Below are 22771 nucleotides of genomic sequence, written 5' to 3'. Positions count from 1 at the left end.
AAAACCTTTGGGGATTCTGGTTTTAATTTGAAATTTAATCAGGGCTGAGTCTCTCAAAACATTTTCAGCTAGTCCTATTTATTTTAAAGATAAATAGTTACTAGTTTCTATCTCACTCTGAAAAAAAATTACCATGGGATTTTGCTGGGAAATATACTATATTTACATATTAATTTGGTGTGAATTAATGTTATTTCTGTTTTCCAGTTTTAGAACATGGTACATTTCTCTGTTCATATTTGTATGGTTGTGTGTGTGTGTAAAGTTCTATATTTGCACAAAAAAACCACAAATTTTAGGGTGATGTCAAAAAGAAAACTATAGGCCCCAAATGGAGTAACTTTTGTGAGGTCATGTCACCAAACTGGGTCTTAATACCTAACCTAATTGCAATTTCAACCTACTCTGGAAATGCAGTCTTAACCAGTTAGTCGAGAATTTTCTGGTCAGCACCAATGAGGTAAAGTGTCAAAGGGGGCCTCTTCATTCCCTGAAGGAAGACAAGGTATATGTACAAGAGCCCCTTCCTTTTCTTCTGCTAACTATCCTGCCCTCTTTCTATAAAATCCTTTCATTTTGTACGGTTCCTCAGAGCAATCCTCTCCTTGCCAGAAGGAATCTTGCCTGATGCATGAGTCCCTTAATAAAGCAAATTAGACCTCCAAATTTATTTGGTTGAGTTTTGTTTAACAGTTATTCCTAGTAGTATGTTTTTTGTTGCTAATTATAATTAAAATGATTTTTCCATTATATCTTTTATTAATTTTACTGGTGTGATTTTAAGGTTGTAATTACTGTATACTTAATTTATATCTATTTTTTCTCACATGACATAGTTATATTATATGTAATACATTTTTCAATATCGAACTATCCTTGCATTCTTGAGATAAGTTATATTCGGTTATGTTTAATATTTTGTAACCTATTGACCTCAATCATTGAGTCAACCCCTGGAACTTGCATACTTTACTGGCAAAAATTGAAACATTAGGAAGGAGAAAGGAAATGGTACATATGTTTTATGAACTTATTCTAAGAAAAGTAGGCTTATAGTTCATTAACATTATAAAGTATAACTGATACAGTTAATGTATTCTTTCCCCTTTTTTCTTAGTTTCTTTGTTCTTCCAACTTTGTGTACTCTGACACCCCACTGATGGAGACGTACTAGGGAAACAACAGTCTAATCTCTTCTAAGCAACAAAATTTTCTTAAAGATTTTATTTATTTATTCATGAGAGACACACAGAGAGAGGCAGAGGAAGAAGCAGGCTCCATGCAGGGAGCCTGATGTGGGACTCGACCCCGGGACTGTGGGATCATTCCCTGAGCTGAAGGTAGATGCTCAACCGCTAAGCCACTCAGGCGTCCCAACAACACAATTTTAAGAATAGGAATGAAAGCATATATTTATAATTCAAACATGGCAGAAGCTTGCTTTCTTTTATATTAGCATGCATCCTCTCATTTAATTCCCAAAAGAGTCCCCTAAGTAGTATAAGTAACAGACATTCTATAAGGCAAGAAAGGAATAAGTGTAAATAATTTCTAAGGATACTGTGGGCAGATTCTGCATTCTCCCTGCTAGAAGCTGTGGCCTTGTTCATACTAAATGGGCTCAGGAACCAGGAACTATCAGCATTTATTAACATTTGCTTAGGTAGAAACAGGAAGATTTTAGTGCATCTACTTCTGGGATGGTAATGTAAATCGGAAGAATAAAAGGATGGTGGTTTAGCAATAGGCTGTTTTAGCAACTCTGGCAGGATCCTATCTAGGGGAAGAGGTACACTGGTATCTGGATCTTTCTTAGGGAGTCAAAGGCCAGCATCATGCCAACATCATCTCCCTCTGGGCAGTCACCTGGTGTCATCAGACATAAGTGTCCTTGACTAAGTAAATCGAGAATTTATAGCACACATGTATATATGTGGTGGTTGTGACAGTGAGTTTCTCTTCTTGTAAATTATATTAAAAACTAAGATAGATATTACATTCTCTTGTCACAATTCAGGAAACAGGGTCTGAGAAAGCTTTGGGAACATTCCCAAAACTATTTAACTACTATATAGTAGAACTGATATCTGGATCCAGCACTATCAGATTTCCATCTGGACTGCCATTATCACATCATGTTGTGTAATGTTGGTCAGCCAGCTCAAGCCCCATCTCATGCCCTTTGTCCCTAGTCATCTCCTAGTCAGGCATGGCTATGTGACCAGTCTGGCTGGAGGGGGCTTAAATTTGCAATAGGATTCCTGGAAATGTGTTTGTTTTCTCAGTGGTATACTCCTTTCTCTGTGTCCCTTCTTCCTTTTTCCTCTATGAAATAGTGAGAACTGAAATAGCCATTATGGAACCATTAGGGAAAGGCCAAGAGAACTGCCATAACCTTAGCCTTGACAGAGTTGAACGACTGAGTTAGTGACACATCTGAAAAACTCTGAAGTTTTCTTTCTTTCATTCATAAAAATCAGTGTAAGTCACTGTAGGGAAGTTTCCAGCTACTATTTAATTGATAAACCCATTTAATGCCTTTTCTGGTGGATATAATTTTGCCTGATTAATATTATACTCTCAATTTCTTGTGTTACATTTGCCTAAAACTTCTTTGTCCATCCTTTATGTTCAGTATTTCTGGGCAAGTTTAATCTAGGTATGACCCAAATAAGCAGCATATGGTAATTGGGTTTTGTTTTTTAACTCAGTCTGAGAGAGTGTTAATCTCAATTACAAATCTAAAAAATAGCAAGGCCATTTCAGTATCACATAATTTACATCATCTGTAAGTAACACTGAATGTAAAACAATCTGGGAATATTTCATTTAAAAAAAATCAAGAACATAGTGCTTCATGGGACGTTAGTTACCTATTATTTTTTTGCCTGATCCAAATCCTTCATAAACCCACATATGACCCTGACAGGCCAAGGGTGTTGGCTTCATCTGGAAGTTGATAATATCAAGATGAACGATGTGGTTTAAGGGGGCTGATAACTTCCAGTGGCAACTATGGCACAGATAAAAGAAAGTCAGTAATGATTTCCAAATAGCACATACTGGTCCGACTTCGTTCAGAATTGTATGCATCACTGTTATCTGTTATGGACTCTTATCTGCTCCTTTGTGCTTGGGTGAAAGAAGGATTTTTTACTTTAAGTTGTAACAATTCAAAATATTTCTAAGACTTAATTTGTTAAGATTGTTAATTGAGTTCACCCATCACAGTGAATGGTGGATCAATCATATGTAATCCTTTAAATTCTGACTGGCAATCTGAGAGTTAAGGACATACTTTTCCCTGAATTTGCCCCCAAACTTCCCCAAATCATATAAATTTACTTAGGAATGATATTATGCAAATCTTCACTTTTCACTTCACACTTTAAATTTATCCTATTGTCTAATTCAAGGAAAGTTCTCTGTTTTAGCAATTTAAATAGCCACTTATTGAGTACCTAATATGTGCTAGAAGACTCTATGTACATTATTTCAATCTCCAAAACAGATGGAGATTTGACTTTCCACTTTACCTAATAAATGATCTCTTTTGTTGAGAAAGTACACAATTTATCAATAGGGACGATCTTTTATATTCAGTCTTTGTCTAATGAAGGTCTCAGACCAGGGATTCCCTCACAGTCTATTACATCAAGGAGAGGAGGCAGGAAATAATGCCTTAAGCAAGGGTTGCTGCTTGTCAAAGGATCATTCACAAACTTCTTTCCTCATAATAAACATTCCTTCCTCACCTCATAGTGGTTCTGTGAGAGTATCTTGGGATCTGAATGATTCCTCCTAGTTTCAGAATAACATCTTCACAGGTGGCCATATATTCTTGGTTTGAACTCTGGAGAAGTTTGGCAGTTTTACTGCCCTTTGGACCTAAAAATACAGAAAAAAAAGAGGCGATGAAAATAAAATTAATCTTTGAAAGGCTTATGATAATGCCTTTCAGAGCAGAGAAGTCACTTTTCCTCCCTGTTTTAGAAAAAACATGAACAGAAGTGGTTTTACTGAAAAGTATCTGAATCATTCAAAGATACTGAGAACAGCACTTTTCTCAGAATTGTCTTTGGCACAGCATCAAGTCAATGGAAGAGAATGTGGAAAAACTATAGATAATGCCAGTTCTCTGTACAATTCCATCTAAAAGCAACATTTTTAATATATTTTTTTGGGAAAACAGTTTCATATGATATGCATGCATTTCTTTATTACTCACTGAACTTTTTCCCCAAATATCTCTCTGCAGTGCTTTTTGGTGCCAAGAAAATAAACTAGCTTTCAGTTACCTATACTTACCAAAAGTCAGAAAGCCTTATTAATTACTTGTTCTAAAATGCAATCTGATAAGTCTGAATTGCTTAGCATTTACAGTTATAATGCTAGGACCTAATATTTGTGTAGTTTATCTTAAATACTCATCCTAACCTTTTATGATTATAATAATATCAGTATAAAGAATACTCTGATACAGAGATAATAAATTATCCATAGCTAGTCAACCAGCTAACAGTTAAAACCCTTATATTCTTATCCACAGAAAAGGCTGTGGCATAAAAATCACATGAGGGTAAAAAAAAAAATGTCTTGAAATCAACATATCGTAGCCACATTCAGAATCACAATTCTGGATGATTTACAAGTCAGTCAGGTTATCCACTGAACAGTTTCTCTTTTGAATCTGACCAATCTCAGATCCCTTAAATAGATTGTCCTTTCAAACATAAACTCCCCACAGAAACACCATTTCTTACAAAACAATGTATATGTTTTGAAACATCTCTAAAAAGAAAAACATTGATTTTTAACTTTATAAGTTTATAAAATGATGAAGCATACTTTGGACTGTAAAGACAATATAACTTATGCCCAAAGCACCTTGCACAAGGGAATGAAATACCACTCTCACCAGTGGTCCGGAGCTCATGAAAAGCATTGAATAAAGCCCTCTCCCACATAATTTACCTAGGTTTAAAAAAAGTGAAATCTAGTAAAACATAAGAACTAAAATTTTTTTAGCAGTTTCTCTATTTTAGGTATGGCAATTATTTTTATTTTTATCAAAATATATTTAACATGTGACATTGTATAGATTTAGAGTATACACCATTTTGATGTACACCATTTGTGACAAGATCTACATATTGTAAATGTCTGCCACTCTAGTGATAGGTAGCTTCTATCACCTCTTATCATTACCATTTCTTTTTTGTAATGAAACTAGTTAAGATTTAGTCCCTTGGCAAGTTTGATGATTCTAATAACAAATGTTGACTATATTTCCTATACTATGCATTAGATCTCCAGGACTTGTCAACTAGTTATAAGTTTGTACCCATGAGGTAGGAATTTATTTCACTCTGCAAAATGAGGGAAACGGCTCCAGAACTCAAGTGACTCACCCGAAGTCAGACTGGCAGGGTAGGGACTCAGGATCTAAACCCAGGACCATGAATTCAATTCCTATCACAGTCTGCTATGTCATATTGCTCCCTTGAAGGACAGAAGGAAGTAAATTACTTCATCTTTAAAATGATGCTGCTCTGGGGATCCCTGGGTGGCGCAGCGGTTTGGCGCCTGCCTTTGGCCCAGGGCGTGATCCTGGAGACCCGGGATCGAATCCCACATCGGGCTCCCGGTGCATGGAGCCTGCTTCTCCCTCTGCCTGTGTCTCTGCCTCTCTCTCTCTCTGTGACTATCATAAATAAATAAAAATTAAAAAAAAAAAAAAAATAAAAAATAAAATAAAATGATGCTGCTCTGCCATTTTTTCTTCTAGTAAAGTACCTACATATTAAAAATAACTCACTATGAAAAACCCACGATGGAAAACAGTCTACCTGAAAATTTATTCTTTCCGTATAGTCCGTCTCCTTTTGATTGCTTCAGGTTGAGGACCTGAGTCAAAGATGAAAAAGGAAAGTATACCCATAATTCTAAAACAATTCAGACGCTGATTAAGAAGATGTGAAAAGAACATGTGAATTTCTTAGGATCAAACCCCTCTACTATAATAATAAGTCAGTATTATCCTATAACATTTATCAAAGTGTCACCTGCTCAGAAAGACATTTATTTGCTGGTTATACTACATACAACTGTTTGGCATATCTCATATTCTTCTCTTTCTTCCTACTTGATTTTCCCCTGGCTCATCTACCTAATAATATATATTTTGTTTTCATAGTATGTGTCCACTCCCCACTAGAATAGCAGCTTGATAAGGGCAGGGATTTCTTTTGTCCATTTTGTTCACTATTGAATCCCTACAACCAAGAAGAGTTGGTCTCTAGCACCTAGTATATCCTTCTTACAAGTATCTATGGAACAAGAGAAGGAAGAGGTTACATCAGATTAGAAAAAAAAAGCAAATAATATTAGATGGTATGACACATTAAGGTAAATGATGTTGAAATATTATTTGAAAAATAATCAAATACTTATTTGTAGCAAGTAGAGATCAACACAACTCTTGAGTGAGTGAGTTGCTGGCTCCCACAGGGAAAAAGATAGCATTTACAATATAGAAGAATACTATCTGGCTTAAATATGGGGTAATACCTCCATTAGAGTCTTGCAGTTCTGCTAGCTATCATTTGAAGAGAAAGAACCATTCTACAAGTTTCAAGCTGACAATTTCAAATCAAAGAAATGCTAGGTTGGAAAATTATAGGGATTCCTCAGTTAACCCACAACAAAGCCAAGCATGGTTTTCAATAGATTATAAAGATGAAGGTAAGTTTTCCCAGAAAATGTTTCTCTTTATATGTGAATCTAGTATATAATAGAGTTGCTACCAGTTGGAGAGAAAATAGTTTTTTCTTGAAGAAAAAGATAGCATCACTTCACCGTATGAAAAAAACATTTCCTTAGGATTAAAGAAGTTTATAAAAAAAATTTTTCTGAACTCAGAATGAACAATGAATATTTATAAATAAAAGCAATGAGATAAATCAAAGATCAAAGGTTTATAGATAGATTTAAACAAATTTTTAAATGTTTACATCAACATATAATAAATATTAAGGATGTGCCTGAGTGGCTCAGTCAGTTAAGCATCCAGCTCTGGGTTTTGGTTCAGGTCATGATCTTGGGGTCATGAGAGCGAGCCCTTTGTAGGGCTCCGCACCCAGCAGGGAGTCTGCTTGAGATTCCTTCTCCCTCTCCTTCCCTTTCTGCCCCTCCCCTCACTCACATGCACTCTCTCTCTCTCAAATAAATAAATAAAGTCTTTTAAAAAATTAGAGGCAAATGGCAACCTTATGAATAAGTACTTGCAACTTATGAGAAGGGAAAAATATATGTATAACAGCTTTCATAAACTGATAAAAAGAATAATACCAAAAAATGGATGGTAATGACAAAGAAATAAAAAATACAAATAGCTAACCAAAATTAGAAAAAAAGCCTCCATTAATTATTTTTAAAAAGTAAAAGTGCCTATCAAATTGATATATTCAGTTATGGTGCAAAAGGCTGCCATGTATTGCTAATGGCAATGAAAACTGATTTAGCTTTTCTGAAGAGTAATTTATCAGTACACAGTCATGAAAAAAAAATATTCTAAGTCTCTAGACATGATTCTAATTTGGGAAGATATAGTAAGGAACAAAATAGCAAGATCCCTGCTTTCATGAATCTTTTATTTTAGCCAGGTAAATTAAAGAAGATGATTTCAAACAGGGATCAAGGCTGCCAGTGAAATAATCTGCATAATATGATGAAAAGGACTTTGTGAGGGAATAAATGGCACTACTTTAGACTGAGAAGCCCTCTTTGACCAGGTGACCTATCATTCATTCATTCACTCATTCAATGCCTTCCTTCCCCCCCACCAAGATTTTATTTATTTATTCACGAGAGATACAGGGAGAGAAGCAGAGGGAGAAGCAGGCTCCCTGTGGGGAGCCTGATGTGGAACTCAATCCCAGGATCACAGCCTGAGCTGAAGGCAGATAGTCAACCACTGAGCCACCCAGGTGCCCCTCATTCAGTGCCTCCTACGTCTCACATACTGTTCTAGGCACTGGAGAGACTTCAAAGATGAAAGTCTTTACCTTCTGAAAACTCACATTCAATAGAGAAAACACAAACCACAAACATGAAAACAAATCATAATGTTGGAAGATAATAAGTGCTAAAGAAAAGGGGGAGGAACTAGGAGGTACCCAAGCAGGAAGTGATATAATTTACAGAAATGAAGGTAGGTATCATTCAGGAGATGACACTCTGGGGGTGCTTGGGTGGCTCAGTCAGTTGAGCATCTGCCTTCAGCTCGGGTCATGATCCCAGCCAGGGTCCTGGGATCCAGCCCCACAGCACACTCGCTGCTCAGCAGGAAGCTTCCTTCTCCTTCTCCCTCTGCCTGCTGCTCCCCCTGCTTGTGCTCTTTCTCTGTCAAATAAATAAAGTCTTTAAAAAAGGAGGAAGAGAAGGAGGAGGAGATATTCTAGCCAAGACTTGAGAGATGTGAGGGACAGACAAGGAGCTCTCTGAAGAGCTAGGAGGAGCTGGACAAGGGGCCTCAGGTGAGAAGGATAGCACCTGATCATGTGAGTCAGGAAGGAGGACAGAGGGCCATGCTAGGAATTCTGAATTTCATTCCAGCAACAAGAAGACCTAGAGCTGTTTCAATCAAGGTGGATGGGGGAGGCCATCAGATTGCAGGAGAAAAATGAACAAAGTGGATAGGCCAGGTCTAAATGAGACAGTATTTATAAAGATTCTTTAAATAAGTGTTTTGTGCCCTCTAACCAAACGATTTCATCTCAGAATTTATCCCAAGAACACAGTTTCATCATCAGAGGATTTTTCTGGTCTTCCGCATGTATGTGCAGGCATACACTTATTTTCTTCCCAGGTGTCCCCATCAACCAAATGATTTCCAAAACGTTCCCACCTCCCTCCTAAGAGCGGTACCACCCCTACACAAACAGGAGGTATCAACTTTGTTTTGTTGCACAAAACAGGGTTGCCTGCACATGAAATGAAATGAAAGCTAGTGTATTATTGGCAAATATTTTAAATTCTGCCATTGTAAAAACCTTTAATATATTTTGCTTTATTTTAAAATCCAACCCCCACCTCCTACCCACATCTGATTTTTAACCATCTTAATTCCTCTTTCATATACATTTCTGGCATCCTGGCATAGTTCCAGTATGCTTGAAGAATTTGAACTCTCTTGTCTTTTTTCTGCTTGAATACACATACGTACAAACACATACACACACACTCAACCTCTAGTACACCTGTTTTGTAAATTCAACTTTTGAAACTATTAAGAGCCTAAGTCTGCTCTTCTCAACCCCAATTCCGAAATATTTTTAATCTAAATATGACTCTGATATACCACCCACAACCTGTATTGTCAGACCATACCACCCACAACTGGTCCCCGAATTACCACTTTCTTATTCCTAGAAGATTTTAGCAGTCATTTTTCTCCAACAATATTTTTGCCACACATCTTGCTGATTTCAGTACCCATATAAATGATGAGCCCAGCACTGGAGTTTTTTAATTTCTCAACCTCTTTCCAATGATTTTGTTCTCCAGCAGACCTCAGCCACCCAACCCAATGGTCAGCCCCCAGGGATGTGATCCTCAGCAACAACAACACCTTCCATATCTCACTTTCAAGCACTGCTCTCTCCATCCACAACCTTCTATCTTCTCAGCTCCCTCCAATGCTCCTTCCACTTTTTGAGACCTGCTATTCATCTTCCCAACCACCTTTCCTTTGCCCCTCTCTCTCACCCTCATTCACTTTGAAAATATTAAGTGTGCCTTAAAAAAAAAAAAAAAGGTGGGATGCTGGGTGGCTCAGCAGTTGAGCATCTGCCTTTGGCTTAAGGCATGATCCTAGAGTCCCAAGATTGAGTCCCACATCGGGCTCCCTGCATGGAGCCTGCTTCTCCCTCTGCCTATGTCTCTGCCCTCCCCCCTCTTGTCTCTCATGAATAAATAATAAAAACTTTTTTAAAAAAGTCATGCCTATTACACGAATCCACATTTTGGTGGTAGTGTTACCCAAGTCAAGCTCTCTCCTGATCATAAAAGCTGCCTATACCAAAAGGGCTCCCAGCAGAGAATTGAAATGCCATTACCTGATACCCTTCTCTCATCGTGGCTTTCTTCATAAATAGTCGCAACAGAATCTGGACACACAAGAGACCAAGGCAGTGACAGATACTCAACTGTCAATTTTGCCATACTGCTTGGTGACACTCTGAGCACCCAAGAACATTCCAGTTTTCCTCTATAATCCAGTGGATATCTTGGAGTTGAAAAAAAGCCTCTGGGTTCTTCTGGTTCCACTTCAGAGTAACAACCTACAATTCAGAGCACACAGACACCAGGGACCAACATAAACAAAGCAAAGCAATGCAAAGTGAGCCTCCACCACAAACCTGAAAAATTTAGGCTTGCAAGAAGAAAATTAAAACTTTATTATTCTCTTTCACATGTCCTTGGGTAAAAATGATCATCCCATTGAATGTGTCCTATTTTCTTGAAATGAGATTGTAGTAGAAGTTAAATTATAATTATTTAAAATTTCTTTTCAAGGAATCTTTTAAATGCCTTAGAAGATGCACAGTGGATATGCAATCTCTACTTCCAGCATGTTTTCATTTCCTTCCTTCTTTGAGATGCAATGAAGGTCTGTTCCGAAAAGCTTCACTAATTTCACTGAGCATTTATCTTGCTGGGACAAATGATCATATTCATGGAATTCGTGACTGAGATCAAAAGAAGGAGAATCTGCTGATATATTTGAAAGTCTCTCACTTCCTCCACTTGCTCTTAAGTCCAAGGACACCTTTGGACCTGCAGGGCTACTTGCAGAGCTTCAGATGCCTGTGGCTCTCTGGCCCGCTGATCCTATAGTCAGCTGCTGCTTCTTCATGTTATATATACCCTTGACTCCTCCTTCTTCACCTCTGTGTATTCCTTTGACAAAAATCCTCTGAGCAATTACATATTGAAATACTCTGCATTCAAATGAACATATCTTAATGTAGGAGTTTTCGTTAATTAATTAATGTGTGATTATATATGCATTGCCATAGAGAAATTAATGATCTGAGGTGACAGATACATAAATATACTTTTATGAAGAGTAGAAATGAGGAGTGGCAGAAAGTGAAGAAGGGAAATGGAATGTTATAAGAATTCAGGATTCTATTCAATTGCCTAGTCCCATTATTTTCTTTGTAAATTCTCCCCTTCATGTATATGGCTACTGTAATCTAATTTAGATAGTTATAGACCCACCTTGATTTAATAGTAACCTCACTGATTTCCCAGTCTTTAATCTTTCCCACCATGCCCTCCAATCTGGGATAGTGTATGAAACAAAAGAATTAAGTTCTTTCCTTGCTCAAAGCAACTGAAATTGTGCAGCTTGCACTGTCTTTCAGACTCTGGCCCCAACATATCTTTTCAATCTCTTTTTCCTGTCCCCATGAATCCTCTATGACAAATCTGCCTGGAAAGGAACCAAATCATATAAAGTCATGAATTCCCAATCAGTCACTTCTTTTTATAAATGGGCTAACAATCCTCTTGTGTAAAAAGCAAGTGGTGGGAGTGGGTGGATGTTAAAGATAGGATAGTTTCAACATTTTAATGCCTAGAATATTCACAGAATTAAAACAAAACAATACCCTTTCATATGTAAAACTTGCAAAGTTCTTTGGCATGCATATGTATTTCTGAACATATACAAATGAGAAATATCTTCTCTACATTTTAACAACGTTTATTTTCTGAATGGGACAGTTCAATGAATATATTAGTTGATCACTACCACCACCACCTGTTGACTGTTGCCAATCATCATGCCATTTCTATTTTAAGTGCTTTGTCATTTCTATTTTAAGTGCTTTGTATGCATTAATTTACTTATGCACTAATCACAATTGTTCATTTAACTCAAACCATCAAAATCATTAGGTTTAAGGATCTTGGGCCTAAATCTGCTCTTCATCTCAACCCCAATTCCAGATTTATTTTTAATCTAAGTAAGACTCTTTGATTCTTGTGTTGTCAGACCATACCACCCACAACTGGTCCCCGAATTACCACTTTCTTATTCCTAGAAGATTTTAGCAGTCATTTTTCTCCAACAATATTTTTGCCACACATCTTGCTGATTTCAGTACCCATATAAATGATGAGCCCAGCACTGGAGTTTTTTAATTTCTCAACCTCTTTCCAATGATTTTGTTCTCCACCAGACCTCAGCCACCCAACCCAATGGTCAACTCCCAGGGATGTGGTCTCAGCAATAACACCACCTTCTATATCTCACTTTCAAGCACTGCTCTCTCCATCCACAACCTTCTATCTTCTCAGCTCCCTCCAATGCTCCTTCCACTTTTTGAGACGTGCTATTCATCTTCCCAACCACTTTTCCTTTGTCCCTAACTCTCTCTCATCCTCATTCACTCTTTTCCTAGCTTAAATTCCAAAATACATCATCTTAATCCCTTCCTACTACACAATGCCTTCAACACCCTTATACTCTTGCATACTTGGGAAAATCCATTCTGATTGAATCTACTCTCCCATCTGTTCTACATATATGTGCTACCCCTCAGTGTCTCCAGAAGAAAACATACAAATAAACTGGTCAGTCTCCCTATAAATTCATGTTATTAATCTCAGAGGCTTTTATGTTGCCCAGCAATCCTACTACATTTTCCTAGTACATGCACTTTGTCACTTTTTTGAAGAACTATTTCATACTTCTTCTTTTCTCTTAAAACCCTCAAACCCTCTTCAACAATCCTGCTTCATCTGGTAAGTATATAGAAGCAATTAGAAAATTGCCAGAAGCTCCCATCTCCACATATACAGCATAAGTCTGTCTCCCATCCAGCAACTATGGATGAATTGCACTTTGCTCTTCTCTGAGACCAACCTCTCCTGCTGAACACAAGATCTCATCCCCTCTCTCCTACTGAAGGTTATCACTCTAGCAATTCCCCCTGTCTTCTGTAGCCCCTTCAACCTTCCCCCACCTCTTCTAGTTGCCTACTGAGCTTGATTGTAGGTGGGGTGGATGGGGGTAGAGACGATGAGAAAGAAGATACTGTGTGTGACCACCTGGAAATAAAGAATGATGACATTATAGAACTTTCATCTCCCTACAGGTCTATTACAGACTTCTAATTCTCCAGCTGCAGTTTCATTTTAAATAAAAATAAAAATCCCATTAGCAAACAGACACTGACAATTGTGGGAGAATTATAAATGACTAACACTGATGCTAGTTGTAGTTCTCTCTCTCTCTCTCTCAGGTCCTCACCTACCCAGATATCTGAAAATGTAAGGACCTTTAATTATGTAGGAATAAACAGGTCAGAATAATTCTTTCTATGCACTCCTTCAAAATTCAAATCCAGGAACTTGTTCACAACCACAGGTTTGTTTTTTTTTTTCTTTACCTGCAACAGCTGTATCTGTGGGGGTAGAAAAGAAACCCAGATGGTCACAATGACAACACTCCTCTCCTTCAGTATAAACTACTAGTCAGAATGAAAACACAGGGTTTATCCTATTCCAAAGAAAATTAGTGAACATAGACATGCAAAGCTTTTTGCTAAATTCTTACCTGCTGAATTAATTGGATAACATGAACATCTATTACCTGGTCCAAATGCATTGTCCGTTGAAGGCGTGAGTGGTGGTAACTGTTGCCTTGTTAAGGTTTTGCTTTCATTATTTATCTGAAGTGAAGCAGGACCTGTACCTGGAGAGAGCATGTTAAAAATAAATCAAGATGAAAGCCTCAAAAGAAAATGTAGTCTATATCAAAACAGCTTTTGTCAAAAGAAAATGCAAATCTAGGATTATAGCAGCCTCAGGAAAAGTCAGTTTTACTCTCTCTGCTCAAGGGAGAATGTTTTCTTACAGAATTTTAATGTGCATTTTAATGTTTTAGAAACTAAAATAAATGAAATACTACTTTATGTTTTTTTCTTTCATAATGCTGATTTCTACCACACTCACTTCTTGCAAACCTACTCTAAAGAAAGAGGAATTGTTTTTATAATATCTGAAAAATATTTACCTTTCATTTTGAATTGGATCCAGTCCAAGAAGACACTCACCCTGGCAAGTACATCTGGCTTCCTTGGCTGGGCACAGCCAGCTTCCCAGCTGACAATGTCATATAGGACAAAGGGACCTTTTTCACGTCTACACACTAATGGGCCACCACAGTCTCCCTGAAACACCAAGAAAATATGTTCTAAAAATTGCTTTAACCAGAGCTTCTGCCTTCAATTTTGGAACAGGAATAATCAATAATTTATTCATAACACATTTCTTTAATGAAAAATGTTTATACTTCATCAATTTGTATACCTTTGAGTCCTTAAACTCAAATAAGTAAAATCACAAAGATATTACAACGGATACCACAGAAATACAAAGATTCATGAGACTACTATGAATAACTATACACCAAAAAATTGGATAACCTGGAAGAAATAAATAAATTCCTAGAAATAAACAAGCTGCCAAGACCAAATCATGAGGAAATAGAAAATCAGAACAGAGCAATATGAGCAAGGAGATTTGAATCATTAATCAAAAACACCCCAATAAAGCAAAGCTCAGGACCAGATAGCTTCACTGGTGAATTCTACTAAACATGTAAGAATTGACTTCAATTCCCAAACTCTTGCCAAAAATTGAAGAGGACAGAACACTCTAAAATTATTACACAAGGTCAGAATCACCCTGATATCAAAGCCAGGTAAGGACACTACAAGAAAACTACAGGCCAAAATCTCTAATAAGCACAGATGTAAAAATCCTCAACAAAATACTAGCAGACTGAATTTAATAGCATATTAAAAGGATCATACACCATGATCAGTGATGCAAAGATAGTTCAACATATATAAATTAATGAATGTGATACATATTAATAGAATGAAAGTTTAAAATTCATGTTATCATATGAATAGTACAGAAAACGTATTTAACAAAATGCAACATCCTCTCATGATAAAAACTCTCAACAAATTGGGTATAGACAGAACATACCACAACATAATAAAGGTGATATATAACAAACCCATAGCTAACATCATACTCAATAGTGAAAAGCTGAAAGCTTTTCCTGTAAGATAAGAAATAAAAACAAGTATGCCCACTTTCACCATTCCTATTCAATATAGGTTTAGAAGTCTTAGCCAGAACAATAAGGCAAGAAAAAGAAATAAAAGGAAGGAAGGAAGGAGTAAAGCAGGAAGCAAGAAGTAAAACTGCCTTTATTTGTAGAGGATATGATCTAGGAAAATCCTAAAGACTCCATCAAAAACTGTTAGAACTCATAACAAAACAGAACTAATTAATGAGTACAGTAAAGTTTCAGGATACAAAGCAAACATTCAGAAATTAGTAGTGTCTCTATACATTAACAAAAAAATGTATGAAAAAGAAATAAACGGGATTAAGGAGGGCACTTACAATGAACACAGGGTGTTGTAAGTAAGTGTTGAATCACTAAATTCTACACCTGATACTACTATCATACTACATGGTAACTAACTGGAATTTAGATAAAAACTTGGAAAGGAAATAAGGAAAACAATCCTATATACAAAAACATCAAAAAAATAAAGTGCTTAGGAATAAAATTAACCAAAAAGGTAAAAGATCTCCACACTAAAAACTATAGACAAAATAAATTGATAAAGATACAAACATATGGAACACATAATCCTAATTTCAAAGATCAGAAGAATCAATATTGTGTCCATACTACCAAAGCCACCAGTAGATTCAGTGAAGTCCATTTCAAAATTTCAATAGTATTTTTCATAGAAATAAAAAAAAATCCTAAAAATCATATGGGCCCACGAAAGACCCTAAATAGCCAAAGAAATCCTGAGAAGGAACAAAGCTGGAGACATCACATTTCCTGATTTGAAAATATGTTACAAATCTATGGTAGTCAATGCAGTATGATACTGGCATAAAAAGACACATAGACAAATGGGCTAGAATCATAAGTCCAGAAAAAACCTAACATATGCAGTCAACTAATATTTAACAAAGAAGAAAGAATACTCAATGGGGAAAGGATAATCCCTTCACCAATGAAATTGGGAAAACTGGACAATAGGTAGAGGAATGGAATTGGTCCCTATTTTATACTACTCACAAAAAATTAAACTTGAAATGAATTAAAGACATATATAAAGCTACAAATGTAGAACTCCTAGAAGAAAACATAAGGATAAAGCTCCTTGGCAACAATTTTTTTTTATATGACACCAAAAGCACAAGCAACAAAAGAAAGAATCAACTAACTGGAACTACTGAAAGTAGTTGAAAGTAAAATGCTTAAGGCAAAAGAAACGAAAGCAAAAATGAACTATTGGGACTTCATCAAGATAAGAAGCTTTTGCACAGCAAAGGATACAGTCAACAAAACTAAAAGACAACCTACAGAATGGGAGAAGATATTTGCAAATGACGTATCAGATAAAGGGCTAGTTTCCAAGATCTATAAAGAACTTCTTAAACTCAACACCAAAGAAACAAACAATCCAATCATGAAATGGGCAAAAGACATGAAGAGAAATCTCACAGAGGAAGACATAGACATGGCCAACATGCACATGAGAAAATGCTCTGCATCACTTGCCATCAGGGAAATACAAATCAAAACCACAGTGAGATACCACCTCACACCAGTCAGAATGGGGAAAATTAACAAGGCAGGAAACCACAAATGTTGGAGAGGATGTGGAGAAAAGGGAACCCTCTTACACTGTTGGTGGGAATGTGAACTGGTGCAGCCACTCTGGAAAACTGTGTGGAGGTTCCTCAAAGAGTTAAAAATAGACCTGCCCTACGACCCAGCAATTGCACTGTTGGGGATTTACCCCAAAGATACAGATGTAATGAAACGCCGGGACACCTGCACCCCGATGTTTCTAGCAGCGATGTCCACAATAGCCAAACTGTGGAAGGAGCCTCGGTGTCCATCGAAAGATGAATGGATAAAGAAGATGTGGTCTATGTATACAATGGAATATTCCTCAGCCATTAGAAACGACAAATACCCACCATTTGCTTCAACGTGGATGGAACTGGAGGGTATTATGCTGAGTGAAGTAAGTCAATCGGAGAAGGACAAACATTATATGTTCTCATTCATTTGGGGAATATAAATAATAGTGAAAGGGAATATAAGGGAAGGGAGAAGAAATGTGTGGGAAATATCAGAAAGGGAGACAGAACATAAAGACTCCTAACTCTGGGAAACGAACTAGGGGTGGTGGAAGGGAAGGAGGGCGGGGGGTGGGGGTGAATGGGTGACGGGCACTGAGGGGGGCACTTGACGGGATGAGCATTGAGTGTTATTCTGTATGTTGGTAAATTGAGCACCAATAAAAAATAAATTTATTATAAAAAAAAGAAAGTAAAATGCTTGTATATATCAGAAGAATCAATCAACAAAATAAAAAGGCAACCTATGGGATGGGAGAAAACATTTGCAGACCACTTGTTTGATAAAGGGTTAATATCCAAAATATATAAACTCATACAAACTGATAACAAAAACAATGTACCCTAAAAAATAGGCAGAGGATATGAATAGACATTTTTTCCAAAGAAGACATACAGATGGGCAACAGGCACATGAAAAGATACCCAACATCACTGATCATCAGGGAAATGCATATCAAAACTACAATGCGACGTCACCTCATACTTGTTAGAAGAGGTATCATCAAAAAGACATAAAAAAATGTTGGCAAGGATGTGGAGAAAAGGGAATCCTTTACACTGTTGGTAGAAATATAAATTGGTACATCACTATGGAAAATAATATAAACATTCTTCAAAAAGCTAAAAATTTACTACTATATGATCCACTTCTGAAATACACCTCAAGGAAATAAAAACAGGTTATCAAAGAGGTGTCTGCACTCCCATATATATTGCAGCTTAATTCACTATAGCCGAGATAAGAAAACCTATTTTTCTGTCACAGGATAAAATTAAAAATATATGATATTTATAAAAATATGGTATATATATGAAATGGTATAAAAATATGGTATATATATATATACATATACATGTATATATATATGAAATGGGTTATTATTCAGCCATGAGAACAAATAGAATCCTTCTCTTTCCAACAACATGGATGGTCCTTGAGGACATGATACTAAGTGAAAGGTCAGATAGCAAAAGACAAATATTATATGATATCACTTATACTTGGTATCTAAAAAAAGCTGAACTCAAAGGAACAGAGAGTAGAATGATAGTTACCAGGGAGTGGGGGATGGGGAAAATGAAGGAGATCTTGGTCAAAGGGAACAAAATTCCCATTATAAGATGAACAGTTCTGGGAATCTAATGTACAACATGGTGACCATGATTAACAATACTGTATTATATATTTAAAAGTTGGTAAGAAAGTAGATCTTAAGTGTTCTCACCACCAGGAAGAAATGGTAATTATACGAGGTGATGGAGGTGTTGATTAACTCTACTGTGGTAAGCATTTCACAATATACAAGTGCATCAAATCATTACACTGTATATCTGAAACTTACACAATGTTATATGTCACTTATCGCTCAATAAAGCTATAAAAAGCCTATCAGATTTGCACTTTAAGGCAGCCTTTCTGATTTTCACTCTCTTTTTCTTTGACAGAAATGTATTTAGACTCAAACTAAATCCTTTGTCTTCTGATAAAAAACTGAGCTTATGACATTTGATGTAGCTATTTATTTTATATGAAGAATTTCACAGAAGAAATCCTCAAGTAGGAACAGGGAGACAGATTCCCTAGTCTGTAATGTAGAACAATTAACATTTTCTCTGGATGTAATTTTTCTCCACATGAAGTAAGGTTATACTTAAGACTTCTTTCCAGTTTGTAAGTGGTCTGATGTGTCAAGTCAGGTTTATTTTATCTTTACATTACTTATTCACCTGGTACCAATGTATACCAAATAAAGAATTTTTCTTGCAATTACAAACATCCCATGATCCAGAAAGTGTCTGTCTAATTCATCTTTTATCGTCAGGGTCTATCATAGGGCCTACCATATGGTAAATATTCACTAGGTAAATGGTACCTATTTATTTTCAAAAAATTATTCAGTGCCTACTGTGAGCTAGGCACTCTAAGCAAGAGAGTATAAACAAATTAGATGGTGATAATAGCTATAGAGAAAATATTCAGAGCAAAAAGTAGAGAATAAAGGCAGGCAGTTGTGTGTGCTTACATACTCGTGTAGGTGTATGTCATTTCAATAACATTTGAGCTAATACACAAAAGAAGGAGCTGGGTTTTCAAAAGCCAGGAGGAATAGCATTTTATTCAGAATTGATATCTGGGCTAAGTAAGGCCCCAAGTTAGGCAGGATGTGGTGACTTGTATGGTCAGAAAGTAATCAGTGTGGCTGAAATATATAAGCAAGAGAAGAGAAGTATGAAATAGATTCGAAGAGTCCGCAGGAACAAGACATACACCACTCTGTGAAGACAGAGATCACCTTATAGGTCAAAGAGCTCAACATTTTAAAAACAATCTAGGATGTGTTGTGAGCAAATAATAGGATTTTTTTTAAAAAGATTTTAATTTATTTATTCATGAGAGACACACAGAGAGAGGTGGAGACATAGGCAGAGGGAGAAGCAGGCTTCCGGCAGGGAGCCCGATGCAGGACTCCATCCCAGGACCCTGGGATCACGACCCAAACCAAAGGCAGATGCTCAAACACTGAGCCACCCAGGTGCCCCCAAAGCATAGGGTTCTACACTGCATCTCTGAAACTCCGTATTTCTGCATTCCAACATTCTCCTTCACCTTCCTGGATGAGAAATTACATTACGCAGGTCCATTACCTCTGAGCACACACAGGAGGGTAAAAATCAACTACTTGATAGAAATACCAGAGTCCACCTTATCAGAGTTTCTGAAGTCACCTTGTTACTAATCTAGTGTTCTTTAGCTAGCCACATTTCTTAGCCAGAATCTCAAATTCTACTTTCATCCCCTTGTAAATTTGGTTGTGCTGCAAAGGGACAGTTGGATGTCACTGAAATAAATGCCCACCAAGATCATGATATTTGGGTCACCTCTGTCATGGACCTAATTCCCTCCCAAATTCCCCTTCGCTTTCTTGATATCGAGTAAGGTGTTCCCTTAAAGTCAGATGCTGTCAAACATGACAGAGACAACAGAGCCATTTGTGATTTCCTTGATTTGAAGCAGAGAGAAAAACCATCCCTCAAAAGGGGAAGAATGACCACATTAATTCAGAGCACTTTTCTATTTGATTTTTATAATATAGCATTTACATCTTCTAGCAAATGGTGTGAATGCCCATCCCATATTCATAAAGTCTTTCAGTCCACATCCTAGCACTGGGTCTGAGGGCTCTTCCCCTCCTCCACCACATTCACAAGGCAGGCCAGAAGTGTGAAAAGTGCAGCAGAGGGATCAACAGACCCGTTCCCCAGCAGCCCTCAAACTATGGCTTCGAGGAAGTTGTTATATAAATATCCCAGTTCCCTCGCCCCTTGCATGGGACAAATATGTTGCGTGCATTTTACACGTTGCAGGATTAAACTCAGTCCCCTTATTGTGGTAGCTGACTTAACAGCACATCTCACATTTCCTGTCTTCCCTTCCCTAGACCACCCTCCTGACTTTCCTACCAGCGATGTCTGCACTTCCTAAATAGACCATCATACTTGAATCTTTGTCTCAAGGTCAGCTTCTGAGAAATACAAATTAAAATACAGAAAACAGAATCTGAGTAGTACTTGATACCACAAAAGGGTTTAACCACCAGAAACTGATATTCAGTGTCAAGAGGGGACTTCCTTCCTTCTCGCCTCACATTTTCACAGGGAAGGACTTCTACATCAATTAATACCAAGTTTTCTCCTACTGGTTGTTTCTTGATTAAGAGGAAAATGATCAAAAAGCAGCACAGACTAGAGATTCATCCTTTCTTCCCTCTGTATTCCAGACCAGTATGAAATGATAAATCTAGAGAAGTATATCTGCCCTGAAGACCCAAATGTTTCTATTTAGTAGGCTGCCTCAAATCCAGACTAAATGTTGAAGGTGGGTTACAGAGTATCAAACACCCTTTTTGGTTGTATATCTAAAGTCACATTCGTCACTTGGCTTTCAGGATATTAAAGCTGGTGTTTTACAATCCATTTGTCCACACTTTCTTCCCTTGGCTGATTTGAACTTGCCGATAGCACGCTTGTCCAACTGACATGTGAATGTAACTACACTGCTTTTGCCTCTAAGGATCTCTGAAATGAAACTATTGTTTTGTAATTTGTTTTCCACTGCACTGCAAACCATCTTTTCAAAGTTTCTCATTTTTCCTGATTATTTTATTTTAATCTGTGGTAGAAAATTAAATGTGAGCACATAGGAGATTAGTACTAATTTAAAACAATAAAAACCTTAAGTCATAAGTAGGATATGCTGATTTAGAATCCTTCTTTGGGGCAGCCTGGGTGGCTCAGCGGTTTAGCGCCACCTTCAGCCCAGGGTGTGATCCTGGAGACCTGGGATCGAGTCCCATGTGGGGCTCCCTGCATGGGGCCTGCTTCTCCCTCTGCCTGTGTCTCTGCCTCTCTCTCTGTGTCCCACATGAATAAATAAATAAAATCTTAAAAAAAAAAAAAAAAAAGGAACCCTTCTTTGCTTCTATCTCTTTTCCCAGAGCCTTGCATCTCTCTGAACACATCTTCCTGCCCACGGCCCAGTTAACAGTGTTGCCATGCCCTGTGTTCTCATGGGCTCCTCAGTCCCCTCCATCTGCTTTTCTGGCTCTTGGCTGTTTTTACCCTCTCTCCATCTCAGCAAGTTTGGAACTCACTCTTCCTGCTGTCTTGCTGGCCCTCCTGGAAGGGCATGGCGTGGTGCTACCAGGCACAGGGTACAATGGTTACCTGTGCTTCCGAGTGTCCCCTCCCGTCCAAGGAGAACCTCCAGCAGATGCCTGGATCTTCCTCTGCAAAATCAGAGTCTTCTCACCTGACAGAAATCCTTCCCTCCAGAGACTGCAAAGCCAGCACACATCATCTTCTCTGTGAGCCCTCCTGGGTGAGAGGAGTAAGTGTGTTCACTGACCTCTCCTTCTAATATGGGCACCTGAATCTGCTGTAAGTACCTTGCGAGGCCGCCGTCTGCTTAAGACACAGATTCAGAAAGACAGCTTCATAATGAAGTAAACAACAAATTATGTTAAAAAAACATATATAAGTTCAGACTTGCTCTGTACTAATATAATTGCAATCATTCGGTTTCACCTGAGCTGATATAGAATACTGAATCAAAAAATGTAAGTGTCAAAAAAAAAATAATAGGTCTCATTGCAGGATGTCTTCATTTTCAAGCATCGCATCTTTGTAAAGGAATACATTGTCAGGAGAACAACACCAGAAACTTTTTTTTCCCCTAGCTTATTTGTTATTTAAAGTTTAGTGTTTCAAATATTGCTACATAAGAATTCAGAAAGGAAAATTCAGCAGGATATAAATCGGTATTGTATAGGATTTATGTGATTATATGTTTTTACACAGTATATTTATATGTAAAAATATATTATAAATGTGACATGTTTATACGATTTCCTAATAAAAACCAAAATTATATTCCTTTTTCCTCCTTTGTCAAACTGGGACTCATCTCAACACCAATTTAAAAGAACTAACAATGAAGGCT

At 37.2% G+C, this 22771-nt stretch overlaps 1 protein-coding gene across 1 annotated transcript in view; it reads right to left on the bottom strand.

The window, feature by feature from the left end:
* Positions 1-22771, bottom strand: part of OVCH1 (ovochymase 1) — a 73116-nt gene that overhangs the window by 16064 nt on the left and 34281 nt on the right. Inside the window, 7 exon segments of the mRNA XM_077871917.1 lie at positions 2874-3013; positions 3756-3888; positions 4849-4974; positions 10119-10343; positions 13667-13762; positions 14090-14246; positions 22082-22233. Of these exon segments, the coding sequence (XP_077728043.1) occupies positions 2874-3013; positions 3756-3888; positions 4849-4974; positions 10119-10343; positions 13667-13762; positions 14090-14246; positions 22082-22233 (1029 nt within the window).

This window comes from Canis aureus, chromosome 25, assembly GCF_053574225.1.
Source record: "Canis aureus isolate CA01 chromosome 25, VMU_Caureus_v.1.0, whole genome shotgun sequence".
Lineage (NCBI taxonomy): Eukaryota > Metazoa > Chordata > Mammalia > Carnivora > Canidae > Canis > Canis aureus.
The sequence above is the reverse complement of the archived record's forward strand: the minus strand, read 5'-3'. Positions and strand labels throughout refer to the sequence as shown.